General features: G+C 33.8%; 1 protein-coding gene across 1 annotated transcript in view; it reads right to left on the bottom strand.

The window, feature by feature from the left end:
* The window catches only part of LOC118743796 (nuclear pore membrane glycoprotein 210), a 120,466-nt gene that overhangs the window by 46,557 nt on the left and 50,913 nt on the right, over positions 1-22,996 (bottom strand). The window contains exon 22 of the mRNA XM_036476560.1: positions 1,814-1,966. Within this exon, the coding sequence (XP_036332453.1) occupies positions 1,814-1,966 (153 nt within the window). The remainder of the gene's footprint in view (positions 1-1,813; positions 1,967-22,996) is intronic.

Below are 22,996 nucleotides of genomic sequence, written 5' to 3' on the forward strand. Positions count from 1 at the left end.
TTATTATAGGACGTAAGAACTATTACAGTTACAAATATGGTGCTAGTTTCGTTTTATAGGTGATATTTAAGACTATAAAGCAAATATGTGTACAAAACAGTTCCGAAAAATACAAGAAAGCTGAATTTTTGAATTAAAAAATCGTAAAAGTAAAACTTTTGGCTCAAATTTTTTACAAAATACCTCCAAGTGATCTTAAAAGATCCGTAAATTTTCAAGATGATTTTTTTTTTAGATAAATAAAATATTTTTTTCCAAACTCTAAATAAATAATTTGTTAATAATATGAAACAAAAAATAGTTTCGAGGTTCTAAAATTCGTATCTGTTCAAAAACAGCTTGGACATTCCGGGATCTTTTAAGATCAGCTAGGGGTATTGTAAAAAAAAAAGTTTGCAAAATATTTATTTTTGCTTTTACGATTTATTTTTTTTATTTCAAAATTCTGCAACTATTTTCATTTTTCAATTTTTTTAAATACATACATTTTTTTATACAACCCCAAATAGTAATTTTAAAACGACACAAGAACCATTCTTGTAACTATAGTAGTTTTTGATATATCGAGGGCTTATATTCAATACCCCCTATCTGCTATTTTCACAAAAATGAGATTCTAATATAAAAATCCACCTAAGACTTGACCGTCATCGGAGATATTAATGCCGATCTTATAAATACAGCTGCCACTGATATTCTGCATGCTGAAATTTTTTTTAATTTGGTGGCACACCCTTGAAATTTCACAGGTATGTTGTATATGACGTCAACTTTCATTGTCTCTAACATGAACATTCTATTTGAAAACTTCTCAAAGTTATTTAAAAAAAAAATGATTTTTTCGGGTGGCAATGACAATATGAGTAATTTCATTACTTTTTCGCCTAAATAGACGTTTTAGGGCTAAAATTATTGAAATAATTTATTTATTTTTTATTGTACTTGTTTCTCTATCGTTTTGTTTTCTAGCGATAAAAGGGAATGACACCAAAAAAAACTCGAGAGATTTTGTAATTTTTTTTTATAAAAACATTTTCCCAGCTTTAACCAAAACGATATCATTACAATATTGTTATTGAGCTTTGTACCACGATTATGTCTAGAGGGTAGAAGTCATAGCTGATTCAGAAACATTCAACAAATTTTTACTTAATCTGAACCTTTTTCATATTTTAATTTCATATATAAAGTGCAAATTTTAAGAATCTAATTTTTTTATTTTTTTTTTGCTCATACGTGTTTGTCTTTTCTCCATATTTTTGAATTTCTTATGAATTGCACTTTTTATATTAAAAAAAAAAAAACCGCAAAGGCAGTCACCAAAAGAAAAAAATTATTAAAAATCTACGTTATTTTTAATCGCTTAAACCTTGTACTTCATTAGGCTATAATTTTATGGACTAAACAACAAACATTCTCAAAAAATTGCTAAAACTTCAAAATTGTGAAGTTCTTATAAAAATTTGTGGAAATTTCCTAAATTTAAAAAATATAAATATATTTAATATAAAATATAAATATAAATAAATAAAAATATAAATATATTTTTCCTTGAAAAAACTGCGACAAGAATTTGTCACCGATAGTTAGTTTTATATGGTTTTGGTTAAAACTTGGACAATATTTTTTTAGAAAAATAACAACACAAAAATGTTACACGAAAAATACTGTCAATGTTTATAAAAAAAGACAACACGTGACACTTTTCTGAGTCACTGTATATGTATTTATAGCATTCGCCATCTCTCTTGGCCAACATTTTGTGGTGATAATTCATTATTTACTACTACATACATAGTACTAGTTGGCTTACCTCAATGTCTTGTTGTGTTGTTGGTGAATGGACATGCACAAATAATTGCTCATCCGTTGGCAGTTCATGCAGTATCTTAACCTTGTATTGCAAGGAGCCGTGCGCTTTTACTTGTTGTATGACTTGCAAATATTTGGCATCAGATGCTTTTACCTGCAAATGGAAAATTAAATGGGAAAATTGTTAATATAAACTAGAGTGAAAATCAATTGATTTTATGATGTAACAAATAATTATATTCATATCTGTGAGTACTATTGTGAGTGAAGGAGTGCATCTACATACACAAGTAAGTTCTGTGTTTTGATGGGCAGATGTAACCCTGCAAAAAATGGGACTAATCCGGGATGACTCCGGGAGCAATCGCAAAGGAGCATGCGACTAATACCACTTTTGATCTCTTTATATGGAATCAACTGATCGCTTTTGTTCGGGCATGTCCTATGAAGAGACTAATTGTTCACCTTTATACCCGAAAGGGTATAAAAAGCGACTAGTCACTTTAAAAAAATAAAAATAAAAATTTGCGCCAGCCGAGATTCGAACCGGGGTGCTCAGTTTTGTTAGGCGAATACTCTCTCTGTGTGCCAACGCCGCACATGAAATTTCATTGAATAAGAGCGTACATATCATTAAATCTTTAATAGTACCCGTTAGAGATGAGTTGGGGACTAATTGATCTCAAATTATACCCATAAGGGATGAGTCGAGACTAATTGACCTCCATTAGTACCCGTATGAGACTAGTTGCGACTAATTAATGCCCAATTGTACCCGATTGAGAGTAATCTCGGAATACTCTCTTTAGAGATTAGTCGCACAATTTTTTGCAGGGAAATTATGCAGATACATACATACATATGCTCATTTGTATGTGTAGTTGATCCAAATCTGTCAACAATTCATTTTGCGCAAAGAACTGTGTAAATGAGTGAAAACTGGTTGAAGTCAGACAACACGAAGTTAATGAGAAAATTAGAAATACCAAAACTAATTTCCACTTAAAAGATAGATATCGACAAAAACAACAAGAATTTGTTGTTGCACTTTTGTAATTAATATGCTGTGCATTATTTAGAAATTTCGATTAACCGACAAAATTTTGTATTGGGAAATTATGTTGCAAGTCAACTTCACTGGAGTATTTAGACATGAATGTTGATCTATGAGTACAGTGTACGATGAAAGTAAATATACCGCAAATCGGAAGCTCGGCTATATCTATATAGCCAAACAAATTAGCGATTCCCAAACCAACATAATGTTGAGCATGCAGCTCCTAGTCAACCGCTACCGGCGCGCGCAACCAAACAGGAAACGGCATATCCAACCAAGCACTGAAGGACAAGGATCACAGCTACGTATAACAATAACAGACAGGCAATCAATGACATTTATCGATAGACAATCACCAGTTTCACAAAAACTACTACCCTGTGAATGTCGTCATTGGAGTTGAAGCACCAGAGCTGTAGGTATCTCGAGATACCCGCGTTACTCTGGCACATATGGCCTACATATTGTGGCGGTTTAAATTTATACGTATTTCGCGCATGTGAAAGCTACCCGCATGAGAGAAATTACGTCTTCCCAATCTTTACAGTCTTTAACCCACCCTACCCCTTTGGCCGACCCGGACGACAACGATTGAAGGATTAGATGAACCCCAATAAAAACAAAAAAGCGGCAAGCTCGGATCAGGCCTAGAACGATGCGGCATAATATATTAACATGCTTTGGATTTTACTTTTTTTAATTTAGATCTTTTTCCGCAATTAACGAAATTCTAAGTTAGCTTAGTGGCGACACAAATTATTGTCCCGCTGCAACCCTTTTTAATTGCTTCTTAGCGACGCTTCCCCCTTTTTTTTAAAGGTAATATGGTAAAAGTATGTTCACACGTAAATATAATCTCAATCAAAGCTCGTTTGTTAATCGTTCCCATTTACACAGGCAAATCTCAGATCAAATTTGCTGTGCTTTTTATTCTCACATCTCAAGGAAAAGTTAAGTGCCTTTTCTGTGCCACCGTGATCACTTTTTTCTGCTAAATTAAGCAATTTAAATATATTTTAGCTTAATATTTGTTTAAAAATACCTTTTCTTGCTAGCGTCCATTTTCGTTTACTTTTTCATTTGGCGTTTTTTCTCTTCGCAAAAATAATCCATAAAACTAGGTTGGACACCGAAAAGGTATCGGTTTGATCCGAGATTATTTTATAATTACAGATTAACGAGGGACGAATTTGGTATGGCTAATCTCTTTTCCTCTTTTTAAGCTCGAAAATGAGGATAATCTACTTATATGTAAACCTAGTATAAGGGTGTTCCTCTGGATATGCGATTACAGATACGCGACTATACCCAATACCAACTCCTACTTCTACAATTTGAGTAACATTAGCAACCAGCGCACAGCTTCGGATCACACCAGAACGAAGAGAAGGAGCTTCGGTGTGGTCACTCCGGCTTATTCGGTTTAACGCCTCACACAAGTCAGCAGCGCTTGTTCGGCAATAAGTGCGACCGAAGGATAAGGTAAATTCAAAAAGCGATTATGAGCGCCTGTGAGATACGTATGAGCGCTGTCACCGGTCACTACGATAAAATCGTGTTTGGCGAAGGTGAACAGAGAAGGCGCATTTGATCCAACAGTCAACACCTGTAGCATACCAGCCCATCCTGCAGCTAATGGCCACGCCTTAAAAAAAAATAACAACAGCAGAAAGAAGTGAGTGCAAAGATTTCACGCTGCTTGCAGACAAGGATGCGGCGCTAAAATTCTATAAGAATATAAGGCAGCAATCAAATAATTTCAAGACTCGGGCTGCTTCGATGATGGGACGATGATGGAAATCTGAATTCAGAAGTCCAAACTACACTTGAGATATGGAGGTAACACACCGCGAGATAAGAATTTGAATTTTACATGTTTCCTTAAAAAAAAACATCATATAAACCAACTTTCATTGACGCGTCAATAATCCCATACTTCGACGAAGCCAAATACCTGCGTATTACACTCGACGCCAAATTGCGCTAGAAATCTTACGTCAAGAAAAACGAGATGAGCTTGATTTTAAATTAAACAAATTCTATTACCTCAGTGATAAGCGCTCAAGCTCAAGATTGTCAATACACAACAAAATTCTCGTATACAAACAAATTCTAAGGCCAGTCAGGACTTACGGCATACAATTCTTGGGAAACAAAGTGCTTCGAGGCATAGTAAATGCGCCATTCTACGTAAGAAACACCGATCTACATCGTGATCTTGGCATTTCAACTGTCACTGAAGTGACGAAACGATTCGTGATAGCTCACAAACAGCGACTACAGAATCACGTCAACGTGGCAGCATCCAGCTTACTTCGGCTGAATACTACGCAAAGCCGGCTAAGCGCACAACAGTAGCAGAACTTATGCAAAGCCAGTAGCAGAAATTTATTTTTACTTATATGTCCTTTGAGCATGTATTTAAAATATAATAAAATTATAGTTTAAAAACCTAAAACCTCCCTATTATAATTGCCATTCATACTGTCATCAGGTATGTAACTTGAGCATAGAAATCGCTGCATCTTTGAGGCGCATCAATATAACATAGTTACATCCCGAGTTAATAAAAGGAAGGTAAAAAGCATTTGCTTTTAAACTAAAATTGTTAAATTAATATTGCTCGTTAATATCGTTATTTATATACTAGTCGCAGTATTAAGACGTTTCTGTAAATTGTCTAAGTTTCGTTAACAATAATACCAAAAAGAAACAAGAAAGAAATTCTAAGTTCGGGAGGACCAGAACCCGGCGCAAGGTTTAAATATATGTTTTTTCACCTTTCCGAAAACTACCACTACATGGTAAGTAGGGATGGTTTTACCCATATTTTAAACATCTTCCATAGAATGTTCAGTTAGAAATAATGAGATAAACTTACATATATGGGCGCTATCACACCCATTTACCGAAATTCCAAATAATGTTACTTATTTTCAAGGGATTGTTGGTAGTATCAAGTCTGAGTAAATTAGTGTCCTTAAATTTCGAAATATGTATAGAAGTTTCAAGCATTTCTGAGATTTATCGTTATATGAAAAGTGGGCGTCACTTCAATCTGATGCTGAAAAGCTGACTACATGAAACGCAGCTTATTGACATCGTAGGCCTAACAGAGTGGTCTAGAAGTGAAATGGGCAAGGCAAAGTACCTCCTGGCAACAAAAGATCTTCGCGTATTATAACAAAATCTGCACTATTGGCAGTTATTAGTTTCAAGAACTTTGTTTACCTAGCGATCCAGCATTGACAGCACCAGGCTGACATAATGCCTGGAGATCAATCGAAAATTAACTCTTGTCAATAAGCGCAACTTTAGACTCGGTGGGTAATTGAAAGGATCTATATTGATGAACTAAAGTAAGTCGCTACAAATCTCATATTATGACCGTCTTTCTAAAAGACGCAGACACATAGACAATTTCAAAAAAAGATTAGAAGATTTTAGGGGCCTTCGAAAGAACTATCTATAGCCACATTCGTTTGGACCAAGTCTACGCTTGTGGTGATCAACTGGTGGAACTTCGCAAAGGAGAAAGGCAATTGGCGAAGTTTTTTGAAGAGTTGTTGTCCCTTAACTTTTATAAAGCACTTTAAATACAGAGATTTCTTTTTTCTTGCAATGACTTAACCAACCAAAGTCGATAATGCCTAAGCAAATTTAATGAACACAGCTTTCAAACAACAACAAATATGCAAATAGGTAAGTATTTATTTCAAAGACCTATACGTATGTACATATGTAAATATGTATTAATAAATGTAACTGTAAGTACTTCGTTTATTTACGCAGCTGAAGTTATTTATTGTTTTAATATTACAATTTATTGCTATCGATGTGCCACAAAAGTGTGTAACTAGTTGAGTAGACAAATGTTTGCAGTAATGTGTGTATAGGACCCCTGCTGTGAAAAGCTGTGCTGCATAGTATGCACAAATTCCCGTTCATGAACTGTTATTTAAGGATAAAAGACATATCACTTCGTTATGAACTATAATTATACCAATTATTCGTAGAAAAAAGATTTTACTCATTTTCCAGGATAAGAGGTTCATACAGCTGATTGTCTAGCAAATGCAGCCGAAAACCTGAGAAAAAAAGTGATACTATTTCCAAGGAAACCCTATATTGGCACCCCGTCTACACTTGTGATAAAACAATCAGGACTTTAGCAGCTGTAGGGGTGTTACGACACTCTACAAAAAGGCTAATTAGCGGGGTTGCGAGAAAACTAAAACTTCTTATTAATAAATGATAGCTCTTATTTCTTTACCACTTTATGTAAATTTGTGGTAAATTGTTAAAATAAAATACCTTATACTAGTTCTCCGCAGTGCAAGCCCAAACCAGTCAGTAAAAATACCAGTTCATTAACTATTATGTGCTCAAGCAGCGTTCTACCATTTTGACGACTTCGAACACTTTAGGCGATCGGCGACAACTTCCTTTGAATTGCCAAAGCCAAAACGAAAATACTTTCTATAAAAATGTCGGCTGTGGCGACGACTGAAGTCTACCCGATTCAGGGCTTGAATCCTAGCAGTCATCAACGAGCAACTCGTCACGTAAAAATGCATGTTTCGAATTATAACAGTCGTGAAGGTACTTGTCGTCTCGTAATTCGGTACACAAGACGAGCCGTTCACGACTGCTGAAATCCGAAATACGCATTTTTACGTGACGAGTTGCTCGTTCACGACCGTTACCGATTCGAGCCCTGGTTCTGAGAACTCAAGTTCGAGTCTGCTAGGAGGTAGTTAAAGTATAGTAAGTCAATTATTTAAATTTTTTAATTTCAATATATAAATTAAAAATTTTAAATTCAATTTCATTTTTGAAATTAATAATCAAATATTATAAAAATTAAATAAATTTTTAGAACTCTTTTTGCTCTGTCCGCAGCTGCGACTATCCCGTCAACTGGCACGTGATGCCACTAAATAGTATTGCTACTAGTAGGGGCTGATGCAGGAGCGGACAATTGACATCTCGCATGACACCGCCCTGTTAAAAATACCGGTCGCTTACATTGAAAAAGGATAGAACGTGGAAAGGATAGTAGCTTTCCCTGCAGGGACTGACTTTCCCTCAAGCATGCATACAAAAACAAACACACATCCATGCATGCATGTGCATATATGTATGTATGTACATATGTACATATCTATTTCGTGTGATAGTGTTTATTAGGGATGTTAATTTTTAAGCTTTTTCCGGGATTTAGATATTCATTACTTTTCAACAACTTGAATCGAAAAAATTGCTTCTATATTGTTTGAGAAACTCTCCTACCATGAAACAAATAATAAATAAACGGGTTTGAAACCCACTTTTTTATTTAAAGTGGCGTTTTTATTTTTTCTCCCTCCGGCCGCAGGATTTATTTTGAAGGACTTTGTAATTTCAAAGAAATTATTAATTCGAAAAATTTAAAAAAAAAAATTCAATGCAATGTAGAATAAAAATATGGGTAACAAATGCAATAGGAAATTTAAATTTTAGGGATTCACAAGGACGAATAGGTAATTTTTAAGCTGACAAAGTTAGAAAAACGAAATTCGAGGATGTTATCGAGTTTATATAAGCCCTTGCATATAATTTTTTCAAAAAGAAATACTGCGAAATTTCAAGGATAAAATTTTAAAATGATATTTGCAATATTTACCTGCCCTTCTGCACCAGAAACTTGAATCTGTTTAAATTCTACAGGATTTCCTCATTAATTTTATACCCATACTTCTTCTCTAAGCACATTTTTCTGAATTTTTTTTATCATTTTTGAATTACTGACGTCAGAGTGAAAAACTAAAAACGCAATTTTACTATATTGGCCCATTGTTTCGCGAACATATTGATATTTGTGTTTAAATTTTTTTATCGCGCGGTGTTATATGTATAATGAGCTACACATTTATAAGAAAAAATATTAATTATTAAATAAAAAATAAATGTAGCCAATACTGGTCAAGAAAAGGAGTTTCTATTATTGCCATCAGTGCAAATTACAAATCCCGAAAATCCCGGGATTACTTGCCAAGAATCCCGGGATTTTCGAGGCCTTAAAAAGTCCGGGATCCCGGGATTAACACTCCTAGTGTTTATATATAAACTTCCCATGAAGACTGTAATTAAACAATATATGTATATGCACCAATATATACAATATCATAGCAGCTTTACAAATATTTATCATCTAACGAGCAGTAGTTTCAAACTACAAGGTGGTAAAGTTATGTGTGCAAAAAGTTTAAAATTGCAATTAAATGCAGATACCATATATGTACATACATATGTATATAGTGTTAAGGTGTTCAAATAACATAAACAATGTGTGATTTGTCGAGATTAAAAATAAATTAAATAAGACCTTGTTCAAGAACTGAACCGTTAATTTTCTTAGGTGTAAATAATCGAAATATGGTTTTCAATATGAAATAAGAAATAATAGATATGGATCGCATATTGCTTTATATTACATTTGGCAACAATTTGATATTACAACGGTGTAAAACATACATATACACATATGTAATATTATTATTAGTATTATTATAATTACGTGCCTTGAGCACTGCGACCTCTAGGGTGGTCTATTGTGCGTGACCCTTTACCCTATACGTGAAGGCTGGCTTTTAATATAGGCTAGCGCCTCGGTGGGCTTTTTGTTCCATATTTCCAATGGATTAAATGTTGTAGTTTCTTCGACTATCTAACAGACGCGACAGACGCTCATGTCCGAAAAATCAATTTTACTTAGGTGATAACGCAGGGAACAATGTCTAAATTATGAGCTTTTTTGCAGCTTCTTGTGTTGGACAGATGAACCGCTTAGCTTTTCTTGGCCCTGGACATTCACTCCGATGCCTATCGAATTTTTTGTCGACCCACTTGTTTATGACCTCACTTAAGTGGGCTTTGGTGAGCCCGCAAAAGGGTTCCGGGCCATGGAATATTGTGGTAGCTCCGTAGTATTGCTAGGCGGTCCGCCTGTCGTGGTACTCATGCCCCGACACCCAGCCCAGTAATTCTGTGTTCTTGCTGCGAAGAGCGTTTAGGGTGTTGAGGCAGTCGTACACTAGTTTTTATATGTATAAATATGAATGCTTATAGTTGCGATGACCATCCGACCGGTATTGTACGGGAGAATCAGAGTGTCCAGATTTCGCGTTTTAGCGCCAATTTGGCGATTTTGTTTTTATATTTGCGGGTAAAAATTTAGGAAATCGTCTGTGGCGATTTTTTGTGCGCTACCATGTGTAAGTGCGTCGAAACACGTGATAAGTAGGTTATGGAGTTAGAGCTTTAATTTGATGTGGCAACACTTTTTATTGTTATCGACTTTGTTGTAGCGTATCGAACATTTGCCAATACTAAACCACCATTTGTGACAACTCCCGCTGAATGTGAAATTTGTAATTTCATTTGTGGAAATAGCTAAATTTTGCCTTATAGTTTTTATTTTATTTTTAGCGCTGAGCGCTTAAAAGCGGTTTGTGCGATTAATCAATTAATATGAGTTATAATAGATTTATTAATTGTGCAATCCTAATGGGAAATGTGTTAATATAAATATTTTTTAAAAGTATGAATAATTTTAAAGAAAATTGTTTGCACATCACTATCATATAAGTTATTTGTGTTATTTATTATTAATCTGAAGGTATTAGGTATATTCGTTTTTTTGTTTTAAAAACTACGTCATAAAAAGATCTCATTTATAAAATAAAAGATTTTTTAAGCCGATTTCATGAATTTTATAAAAAAAAAAAACATTTGGCGCTCTTTGGCGATTTTATCAGATATGGCTTTTTTCTTTTTAACCAATCTGGACAACCTGGCGAGAATAGTCTTTTTTATGTAAATTTCCTGGTAATTTTCGAAAAATTATCGTTAATTACTTAAGCAATTGAGGAAAATGAATCACACAAGAATTTATTTTGTCCTCAATGGATTTCAAACTTTACGTTTACGTTTCTTGAACGTTGAATCGCACGGTTCCGGAGATTTGCCCATATTTATAATAGGGAAAATTTCACAAAATCTCTACCGTATAATTTAATTACTTAAATGAAAATAGTTCATACATTTATGTGTGTATATGCTATTTATGTATGTAAATTAGCATAGCGACTGCTGCGCGAAATGAAATTTCTATTAAACTTTGTAATTTGAGTTAGAAAACTATTTTCGAGTAATGTAGCGCAGCTGTGAGGGGATGAAGACAGGGAGATAGCTAACTGCCAGCACCAAAGCGCCAGTAATGATTGATGCTAATTTAGGGAAATCTCCATGGAAAAATAAACAAATAAAACGAATGCTATGTGTTGGATATGCGGTGGGATTAGGGATAAAGTAGCTGAAAGTAGTAGCAGCATACATTTTTTTTTTTTTTGGGTGCGAAATTTGAAAAGTTCTGTAGTCATAATTAAAATTTGTCCTTTTTATTATACAAAATTATTATAATTTATTGCGAAACGAAGGCGGGACAGGATACAATGTGAATCTAATCCTAGAAGCTTAAAACAATCGCTTTTATATAAAATTAGTTTGCTTGTTAAATATTTACAGCGAATTCGGCACATACGATGCGGGGTCAAAATAATTTCACGAAATGAAAAGGAAGAGATGTGATATAAAATATGCAAATATATTTATCCTTTTCGATATACATACATATGTATGCTTCTTTAATAATAATACGAGTAATACATATACACATTTCTCAGATCTTTCATGAAGCTTAATGAAATAATAATCTAAAGAAGGGTATAAGGAGGGTTAAATTAATGTTTCAGAGCCACATTTGCACATGTACATATGTATGTACATATGTGCATAAGTACTGTACATAATGTATGCAGAAATTTCTCAATTCTCGACATGCAACAAAAAATCTATCAGTATCATTTCACCACAAAATAAAAAAATGAAATACAGGCTGGTATGTAAATTTAATGAGAGCAGTATATGTATGTATAATAAATATAGCGAAGCAAATTGCATTATTAAGGTTGCATTACATTAATTTTATCGTTAATTAAAATATGCGCGTTAAGTGCTTTTAATATGTACACGCCCATTCTCACATACATTGAATTGTTTTTGTTTTTTTTTTTACTCTTTAGCTTTTTATGTTAATTAATATAATAATTTCGTGCAGTAAATATATGAATGTATGTACATATGTACGTACGTTCGTTGGTCGCCGGCAGGGCATTGAGGCGGCAATTGATAGCAACCGCAGCCGAAATGCGTCAAGCGTGCGAAAGGGAATAATGAAAGGCACACAATTGAAAATTATTGAAATTTTAAACAAAAAAAAAAACGATTTTCTCTCATTTTGTAGTCGATGCGATTACATTTTTTGAGCATTTCAAACACACAAAAAAAATAAAAAAAAAAAAAAAAAAAAATAATAAAAAAAAAAAAAAAATAAAAAAAAAATATAAAAACAAAACACACACCAAAAAACAAGAAAAAACAAAACAAAATTAACAACAAAAAAAGAAAAATAAATAAAAAACTAAAAACTGAAAACAAAATATAAAGCAATATAAAACAAGAGAATTCATAAAATTAAAACTAAACCAAAACTAACAAAAAAGTAAGATGAAATAAAGACAAAATGCAAGCAAATTCAGATTACAAAAATATACAATTACGAAAAAAAATAATTAAATAAAAAATTACAAAAATAAATACAAAACCAAATTCCAAAGAAAAACAAATTACAAAATAACCAAACCACACGAATTAAAAAACCATTTCAAAAAAGAAAAAACAAAGAATCCAATTACAATAAAAAGACAAATTTCAAACCAAATCAACAACAGAGCACAAAAATATAAAACTACAAAAAAAAAAACAAATTTTAATAAAAACTTTACAGAAAGAAATACAAAAACCAAATTCCAAACAACCACACAAATTACAATAAAATATTCTAAATTAAATACGAAAAAATAATTTAAAAATACCCAAATTACAAAAAAATACAATAAATAAACTACGTAGGTACAAAGAAACAAATTACAAACAGAAACAAATTACAAAAGGGAACTATTTACATTTCCATAAAGAAACAAATTTAGAAAGGAAATAATACTACTACATCCGCACGCAGGAATCTTCAATGCCCAGTTAACTGCTGTAGAACAAGCAATCCGGTAGATCTAAAATCTAAAACATTAATTTGTTTTGATAGTCTGGGCGTTGTAAAATATATTGGTTCGAAAAGTTATATTAAACCGATATTTCCAAGTTATGGAGAAAGCGAGCAAGACTAAATAATAAAAATTTTATGGGGGGGGCACTTCTGCTCCCATTAATCACAGAAGTACCGTAAATAAGTACAGTAATAACCAATTACTGTTACAAAATTTTAGAAGAAGAAGAAGAAGAAGAAGAGGAAAGATGGGAATGCACAACCCGCATCAAAATTGCACGAATGCGGGTAAACGCTACGCTATTCAGCACTTCATACTATTATAGTGGAAACAACCCGAGCGAATGTTGGATATGCCGGACAACGTTATCAACGCAACACATGTTGCAAAAATGTCCACTATCTAAGATCGCCACACATATAGACACCGCTCTCAAAAATAGCATGAAGATTTTGAATGATGCCTTAAAAATCCACAACGTTCTGCACGAAGTCTAACACAAGAAAGAATACAACGTATTAAATAAGGACGACATCAAATTGAGTTGCAACATCAAAATAGTTTAATGATTTTATGGTGTTTTCTTTTCTCGAAAAAATTTGACCTTATTATATGGCAACATTATCAGAGTGCAAGATTTATAAGTTTATATATTAATTTGTAAGCTATAGTAAAAATAGATAAATATTACAAAACCAATACAAGAACAAAACAAATTACAAAAAATAAACCAACTACAAAAAACCAACAAAAAAGATAAAAAATAAAAAAATTAAATACGAACAAATTAAAAAAAAAAATAAATAAATAAGCCATCACAAATAAGCTATTCGAAAAAAGCAACTACAAGAAAGGAACATATTACGAAGAAAATAATAAAAATCTTTACAAAATAGATAAATATAATTAACAAAAATAAAAAAAATAAATACAAAAAAATACAAAAATAAAAAATAAATAAAAAAGAAAACAATAAAAAATTAAAAATTAAAAAGGAAATAATAAAAAATTACAAAAAACATTAAAATATTAAAAAAAAAAACAATTCAAAAATAACAATAAAAAAATAACATTTAAAAAAATAAATAACACAAAAAATTTAAAAATATACAAAACCAGAAATAAACAGAAAACAAAACCAAAATCAACGGAAAACACAAATAACATAAAAAAATAATGAAAAGCAAAACAAAAAAGTGCTATTCTGGGAAATGAAGAAACAGAATAGTGAGCAAGAAAAGGATCTAAAAATGATTTAGGGAAGCGGTTAAAAGCGTTTATTCTTGTGGATTCATTCAATTAGCTTAGCACGAGTCAAACATCAGAGAATTACAAAAAAAGTGTTTATTATTTTACACAAACCTATGTACGTGTTTATAAGTTTGTATTATTTTTTTTTTTAAATTCTTAGTTTTTGTAATATTTATTTGCTGTGTTATTTATATGTACATATTATATCTGCTATACAATGCAATGTACACATGCAAAGTAGGCTGGCATAAAATGTTATTAATTCGTGTCGCACAAAGTGCGCGCGTGCAAACATACTTAATAACAACATTTTATGCAATAAATTAAATGTTTTTTAGTGAAATAGCAATTATGCGCACGTGACGACAGCGATAAAAACGCAAACGTCCAATAACGCTCAAATATACAGCTATGTATGTATGTGTGTAGATAGAAATTTCGATTCGCGATTCAAAATTAGATTTAAAATTAATTTATTGTATTACAAATATTTAAAGTAACAAAATTTCCGGTCGCTATTACTTGTGTAAATATAGAATTAATTTGAACACATTCACATACGGATGTACATATGTAGGTAATTGAATTATAATTTGTTAAATAAAAATTTAATTATATGCTTTCGTGGCAAATAAACATGCCAGATCACCGAATTGACATCATAAATCATAACACATTTTATGGTGATTGATAAAATTTTAATTTGTATCAGTAGATAACCGCGTTGGTAGGCAGGCGGATCGATGGTTACGAAACCGTCACCGTTACATTACGAAATTATCTAACAAACAGAATTGGATGAAATTTTCACTCCAATAGCTAAAGGTCTACGCAATCGATACTGATAGTTCAGTAGTGTTTCGAACATTAATAAATAAAGCAATAAAAGTCAAGCATGATGGTTCGAAATTTTACCTTGTCTTTTACAAGACTTGGAGTGGTTGCTTTGTTATGCGATGAGAAACACTTGATACTTAAAAAATTGCCACTTATGCTGGCAGCCGAAGCGTAAAAGATTTAAATCAGTTTTGCCTATTGTATTTGCCTATTTTTTATGTAATGTTTATTATTTTTTTTTATTAAAGTCTAGCTGGTTGTACTATAAAGACCCAACAAATTCAAATTTCAATCTTTGTAAAAAATGTTAAACTCTTTAGAAAAAAAATTGGTATGCAGTTTTGTAGTCCATTCAATTCTAGTCTAATGAAGTGCAAGTTTCAAGCTGCTAAAATATCGCGTTGATTTTTGGAATTTGTTTGCTGGCAGTGTCCTCTATATAAAAGAAAATTGTCGACTATACTTTGTATGTACTACAAAAATCAACAGAATTTTTTACCAACTTGAAACTTGCACTGCGTTATAAATACTAGAACTAAATGGGCTACAAAACTGCATAACAAAATTTTTTCTAAAGATTCTGATAAAAAGTTTTAAATTTTGGTGAAAATTTGCAGAATATAAAAATTCTTGTACAAAGTTTGAAATGTATATTTATATAGTGTTTGTTGTACAACCAGCTACAATTTCATAAAAAAAAACATCAAATAAACAAAAGACTGATCAAAATATCGTACTCCTATTATTTTGTGGGCCACTATACATACATACATCGTAATGTTAAATAATAAATTTCATTAACAATGTTCATAAAGTAAATAATTATAAATTAAAGCTATACAAATGACTATTGTTTCATACCCAAACCTTTAAAACTTTTAGAAGTTGTAGTATACACTAACTAAAAACACTTTTAATCGTTTAATTCTCGTGCTATGTATCTACATGTATTCATAGACTAACATAATATACCTGCAGTAAAATTTAGAGACAGTCTGTTAAAGCACTAGTTCCGCTCTATTCATTTCAGAACTATCTCTGAACTAGTGCAAAACGGCTGCAGGGAGGGACAGTTGAAACTTTTGGTGTGGTAGTTGCGCTCTGTTGAGAAGTAAATGCACAAAATCTCGTACAATACTAAAGTAGCTCAGCGGGAAGACCTCCGACTCCAACATCGTTGGTCGCGAGTTCGAATTGCGGTGGAGGCAGTTGTGATTTTCAGATTTATTAAAACAAGTAATTTTTAGCAAAAAAAAACCGACTTCAACTCTCATATAAAAAATATATATATATATATATCTCATGATCCACTGATCGGATCTTAACCAGATTAGTATGGGACCACCTCTGAGACACTACCTTTCTGATGCGGTTGACGTGGTCCAAAGTTATGCGGTAACATACATAAAAAAAAAAAAAAGATTCCGACGAACTGATAACCTCCTCCTTTTTTGGAAGTCGGTTAATAAATTTAAATTGTTGAGTTCCGCTTAAAAATTTAAGAGAAAATGATCAAATTTAATATAAATAAAATAAAAGAAAAAATAAAATAAATAAAGAAATGCAATCTGTAAAAGAACAGGAAAAATTAAAAAATATCAAAAAATCTGATAATCAAAATTTTTTTCATAATAAACCTATTGTCGCAGATCTGTCCAAAACGGAAAAAGTTCAGAAAAAAAAAATATCCAGTAATTTGGTTTAAAAATGTTTTCTCATAAAAAAACTTGTTGGCCCAGAACTGTCGAAAATGGAACCAGTTCAGAACTAGTTCCAAAGTTCTGCAGAGGTGACAATTTCCACTCCGTAGGACATCGCCATGTAAAAAGAGACAGTTGAAAGCATTGCGTTGGGATAGATCGAGAACCAGTACCGCCTCTTAATGAGCTAGTTCTGCGCTGGTTCTGTACTAGCGAAATTTCCTGCAGGGTATGTATGTAAAAATCCTGCACATATACACACATATATTCGCATTTGCGGTTGATGATATTTAATTAACCACAATTTCGCTAGCGTTTACTTTTATTGAAGTCGAAATCTCATTTGCAAATGTAGTAATGAAACGTACATTAATTAATGTTATCATATACAGTATCGGTCATATCCATGGCACGCCAATTACAAAGTGATATTGAGGTTAATTTATTTATTTTTAAGAATTTTCAATTAAAATACAGTTCATTCTCTCACTAAACCCAAGTTTAAAACTTTGTACAAAACTACTAAATCAACAAATTTTCATCAAAATTTCAAACTTTTTTCAGACAAGTGTTAGATTTTTAATTTTTTATTATTTTTTTTTTAATATAGTTTTATAGGCCATTCAACTTTAGTGTAATAATGTGCACGTTTCAAGTGGCTAAAAATTACGGTCGCTTTTTTAGATTTTTTGTCGCATTTGCTTCCGTATAACGAATAAAGACAATTTATTTTTTAATCGAAGAAGACCGCAACATTTTCGGCAAAACAAAATTTCAAAAAATAAACGGTAATTTCTAGTCACGTGCAACTTGCATATCAATACACTAAAATGGAATGGGCTATATATATTTTTTTTTAAATTTCCTATAAAGTTTTAAACTTTGGTTTATATGGGCTTTGTTAGAGAATGAGCTGTATTTAATTTAAAATTCTTAAACTTAAATAAGTAAATAAAAACGGCAAACATTGGCACTTTGAAATTGGGGTGTTAGTAATACGACCGCTACAGTAAGTACATACAAAACATGTAAAGTGAGTATGCAAAAATATTCCATGAAAATACGGCCTTGGTTGAAGTTTTAAATTTCACATATGTACATAGTTATTGGACAGGAAATTGTGGAAGCGATGCCCGATAGATAGCTCAGTGTAATGATTTTAGTTGATTTAATTGATTGAGTTATTGTTACTAATATTTATTAAGTGTTGTGCATTAATAACTAATTGTTTTCAATCTAATTTAATATAGAAACATTTAATAAAACATTTTTACATACACATATTAATCCTAGATCCATTGTAATTGATTATGTTGAAACTTCACAAAAACGTTTGTTGCAGTTTTACGTATTTCTAGATGCATAAGTATCCATCCGAGACATACGAGCAATTTCAGATACATACATATATGGCAAAATGTCTATTTTACGACTGAAAAGTAGCCAATGTACCTGTATTCACAATGCGACCACGTACTAGGACCCGTAAAGGACCTCAGTTCGTAAAATGTTCAGGGATTTTTTTAAAAACGTAAGACTTATGATGCTGAAATGTGTAGGAAGAAACCAGAGATATCCTTGCTACTATAATCAGAATGATGTATGTAGAGGTGTTGAATTTTAAAGAGAACAAAACTCCATGAGCATTCTCGTTATGGATTTGTCACACTCAAGTGCTTTAATAGCTGTCTGACTATCAGAGAAGATAGCTATTGTGTCGTTAAGGGAAAAATCAATCAGCCACCTAGCATCTTCGTTGATTGTGTTTAATTCAGCTTGAGAAACGCTGCAGATGTCCGGCAACCAAAAACTCAGCTTGTGTGAAAGCTTTTGCCGGTACACCGCTCTACACTTCCCAACTTGAGGTTTCATTAGAAGCCTCGGGTGTAATTGGCCACAACAGCCGGATACAGGTTCAGAAATAGCCCTTTCAGAGTACCCTTGAGTGAAAATAATTACTCCGATAAGAAGGATTTTTAGTCTTTAAAGACTTACTAGTGATTTCGGGGACATTTTTTAGTAGAAACGAAAACACCATTAATTAATACCGATTAAGGAATGCTCAAAAATTTTCCAATATTAAACAGTCACAGTTTACAGTGTAACAAAAACTTTGCCAAAGCAGCTTTCGAATTTAGGAAGGCCGCAAAGGCTCTCACCAGGGTGGTATGTGTTATGGGTTGGGAACAAAATTGCAGTCAGGTCCAAAACATTAGTCGAGCCATTACACGGTCGATAGGCAATGGAAACCACATATTAGGTTACAAGATACATTTGGCCTGAGCATTAAGGCCTCGCCGTGAATGTGTTGTTTAAGCTTTCCGGGTTTCGGTGTTCTGAAAACTGCGTGGCACAAGCACCCTATGGCCATATGGGCGCAATTGCGATTGTGTGCGAGAAGAAGGAGAGAAAGCTGTCAAAGATAACCCATAAAATATTCATTCGTCAGGTGGTAAAAATCGTGGCCGTTGATTTTGCAGTGGAGAGGGTCAGGTTCCAAGCAGTTCAGTACTTCCAAACACAGGTTATCAATGCCATTCGCCGAACGCCAACATCAGTGTATAAGATGCGAGAAACTCATTCCGGTGGCAGAGTAAGCGGTACCCAGCTGGAAAAGGACACCACCCAGTGCGACCCGAAACGTTTTTAGCAACATACAAGGCAATTGGCCGGTCGGTTTTAAATAATGCAGCACCCGTGTGGTCGCAGGACGCAGTGGACGAAGCTACAGACTTGCCAGAACACGGCACTTCGGACCGCGACTGGATGCCTTCTGATGTCGCCGCAACACCACCTGCCCGACGAGGTCCAGATGCTCCCCATTAAAAAGCATAACACAATGCAGGAGCGGGCACCCGAACAGACAACTGCTAGCAGAAGAGCCATCGCCAAGGCACGTCAGGAGGCATTTCTACGAATTGACAGACGAAGTCCAGAGGTTCATAAAACAACCTCTGGATCCAACTGCATACCGACAGGCCCTGAACGGCATTCACAGGGAGTCGGAATCGAGTTATATAGACTCTCGACCTGTGAATGCCGGTTTGTACACACAACCACGTGACGTGGACGGGACAGAACTTTGTCTGCCTCGGGAGACCCGTACCACCATAGCCTAACTTCGCTCTCCTACTGCATCAGGCTGAACTCGTATCAGAGCAGAGTGAACGAAGATGTACCCCACCAGTGCCCAGCATACGGAGAGTCGCCACATGACTCACGGCGCTTCTTCGCATGCCCCCAAAGCCGCACCCAGGTAACGTCCCTGTCCCTATGGACAGATTCTGTGGAAGTTGCGCACTTGCTGGGCCTCCCCTCAGCTGAACCAGACGACAACGTCGACGGATGAGCCGACTCGAGCGAGGTTTAATAGCCGCTACAAGAACAACAACAACCCGAGTTTTTAGCTCTACTGTCGACTACTCAGGTAATTCGCCGTTCACCATTTTAGTCCCTGTGGTAGCGAGGATGCCTCAATGTGCTTCGGCAACGTGGAATGGCGAACGGTTTCAAAAGCCTTTGATACGACTGCTAAAGCCGCGATTCTCCTGAGTGTTTATGGCAGGGAAGCCATGTTGGTAGATGGCGGGAGTCAGGTTGCACGTGTAAGTCGGTAGTGCTAGGCTTCAAGTGTCTGCACTACTGGGCGAAGGTGACTGTTGATAATGAGTAGAAGACGATTTTGTTTCTTTCATAGCCAACATGACCATCGCACTTTTTATGTGTATTATCATGACCGTCCTGGCAAAAAGAATCAAAGTTATATAAACTATGCCATTGTTGCTATTTCCAACAATGATTTTGTAATATCAACCACGCTGATGTTTGTTTGGTTATAAAACTGGATTGAAGAGGTTTGGCTTCACTCAATTGTTGTTGTTGTAGTTGGGGCTAACTTAGCCCTTCATAGATCGGTTTATCCCCCAATCGCTGTCACGTGTCACTCCGACTGGGTTGCATCAAAAGGAGTGGGGCGTTAGATGAGTTGGCTTTTTAGGCATGTTAAGACATGTTTTGAGTTGCTCGGTGACCCTTCAGATGCCGAGCAAATGTACATTAATTGCGTCAGAATTTACACTGCTCAGGTACGGGACTGGTCTGCTGCAGTAGACAGAGTATGGTGCGAGTATACCGAGGCAGTTGAAGCCAACATCGTTACTTGATGTTTGTCCAAGGGGCTACCGGCTGGCGATTTGAGGACTTTGTTGCGGCTCTGCACTTTATTGACAAATGCTGTTATTTATGCTGAGAAAGAGATCAGAATGTTGAAGATGACTCGCGAGTATTTTTGGGTTGTTACAGTGTTCGCCATCGATGGGAACTACACTGGGTATTCACGTCGATGGCGAACACAATGAGCTCTTTCGTCCAGGTGGTGAGAAGAATTGCTGAGGATTTCGTAAGGGAGAGAGTTAGACTGCTAGCAGTGGAGAAGCGACAAAGTGAGGAGAGGTAACCGTTTATCTTTGAACATAGTTCGTCAATTCTATTGCCGGACGCCATTATCAAGCAATCGTCAGCGTATGAGCTGATGATGTGAGTCCCTTACTTCACTTGCGGCCGTTTTCAGCATCTCTGGTTAACACTAATCCCCAGTTAAACATCGTTACCGACGTTAATGACTCCATGCATATACTATTGTGTCGACAACGTCGGTAATGTCTCTATCTGGTATTCGAACTCAGTTATTAAGAGACAGAAACTGCAAGCGCCCTATGCTGAGATCGGCCAAAATCCCTTAAGCGGTTAAGGCCCCAGTAAAGAAGAAATAAATCACTAATACAATGCATTGTAAATTTTTGTTTTGGTTAAATAAAGAGAGCGCCAAGTCGAATATTAAAAGCATTATAAGCGATTACGTTCACTTTTATATTAGAAACAACGTGAGTTCTAAGATTTTTAAAATCTATTAAACATTCACAAAAGGCCATAAACTTAAGCAAAGATATAAACACACATTCGGTTTATGACATGACATATTCAAAACCACACTTTTTTATACGTACAGTCAGTGTGATATGTAAGTGTACACCTTGTTCGAATGCAATATTCACAATCATATTTAAGAAAAAAGTTTGTATTAATTATTTATGAAAATATAGTTCATTCCATGATAAAAGCATTAATTAGAACGTAAAATCATTCTCTCAATTCGTCGGCCATGATTTTTTTCTGACGTTTGCTTAAAATGCTTGCAAACGTCAGAAAAAAATCATGGCCGACGAATTGAGAAAATGATTGTACCTTCTAATGTTTTTATCCATATAAAATTGCAAATAAAAAAAAGATATTGTTCACAATTGTTGTTGTTTGAGATTAAAAATAGGAATTTGTGTGTGAGCTTGAGCTCGAATTTTAAAATGATATTGCTGGCAAACGTCAGACTGCCTCTCAATGATTTTGCGTCGAAATGTTTTTATCATGGTTCATTCTATAACAGTAACCATATAAATCAATTAGCACACTTTATATAAGGTTCAAAAAAATTCAATCAAAGTACACCAAAATTTCAAAATCTTTATTCAGAATTTCTAGAAATATTTTGAGTATGCAGTTTTGTACAGGGACCGAAAATAACAGTTATTTTTTTTTTACTGAACTTGAGCAAAAATTGTCCGCTTTCATTTGACACCAAACTTGTTTAATTTGGATAAGCGGTTTGTTTATTATCAGGAAATGACTCTTATTTCAAGTTTACAAAAATGTTTGGCTAAGTTGACTTAAAAAATAATAATAATTTCTAGCGACTTGACCCCTGCACTTAATTTTACTAAAATTGAATCAGCTACAATACTGCATACTCTAAAATTTTCCAGTAATACTGAATAAAAATGTTTAAATTTTGATGAAAATTTTTTGCACTTTATGTAAAGTGTGAAACTTTGATTTATGTGCTTAATGTACTACATTTTCATAAATAATTAATTGAAAAAATTGTTCGTGATAATAATTGTTGATATAACATTCGAACAAGGTGTACACTTACATTTGACACTGACTATACATATTTACTTATAGAATGTGTTAGCATCAAATGAATGCAGTATATTTTAAATGCATTCACTCATGTATGAATAAATTGTTTAATGCATAAATGGAATGACTTAAAAACAGATCGTTGGAATGCTTTTAGAATTTCTTTATTTTTGCAACTTACTATTTTGTTTTTATTT

Source organism: Rhagoletis pomonella, unplaced genomic scaffold (assembly GCF_013731165.1).
Source record: "Rhagoletis pomonella isolate Grant_MI unplaced genomic scaffold, Rhpom_1.0 Rhpom_scaffold_00007, whole genome shotgun sequence".
Lineage (NCBI taxonomy): Eukaryota > Metazoa > Arthropoda > Insecta > Diptera > Tephritidae > Rhagoletis > Rhagoletis pomonella.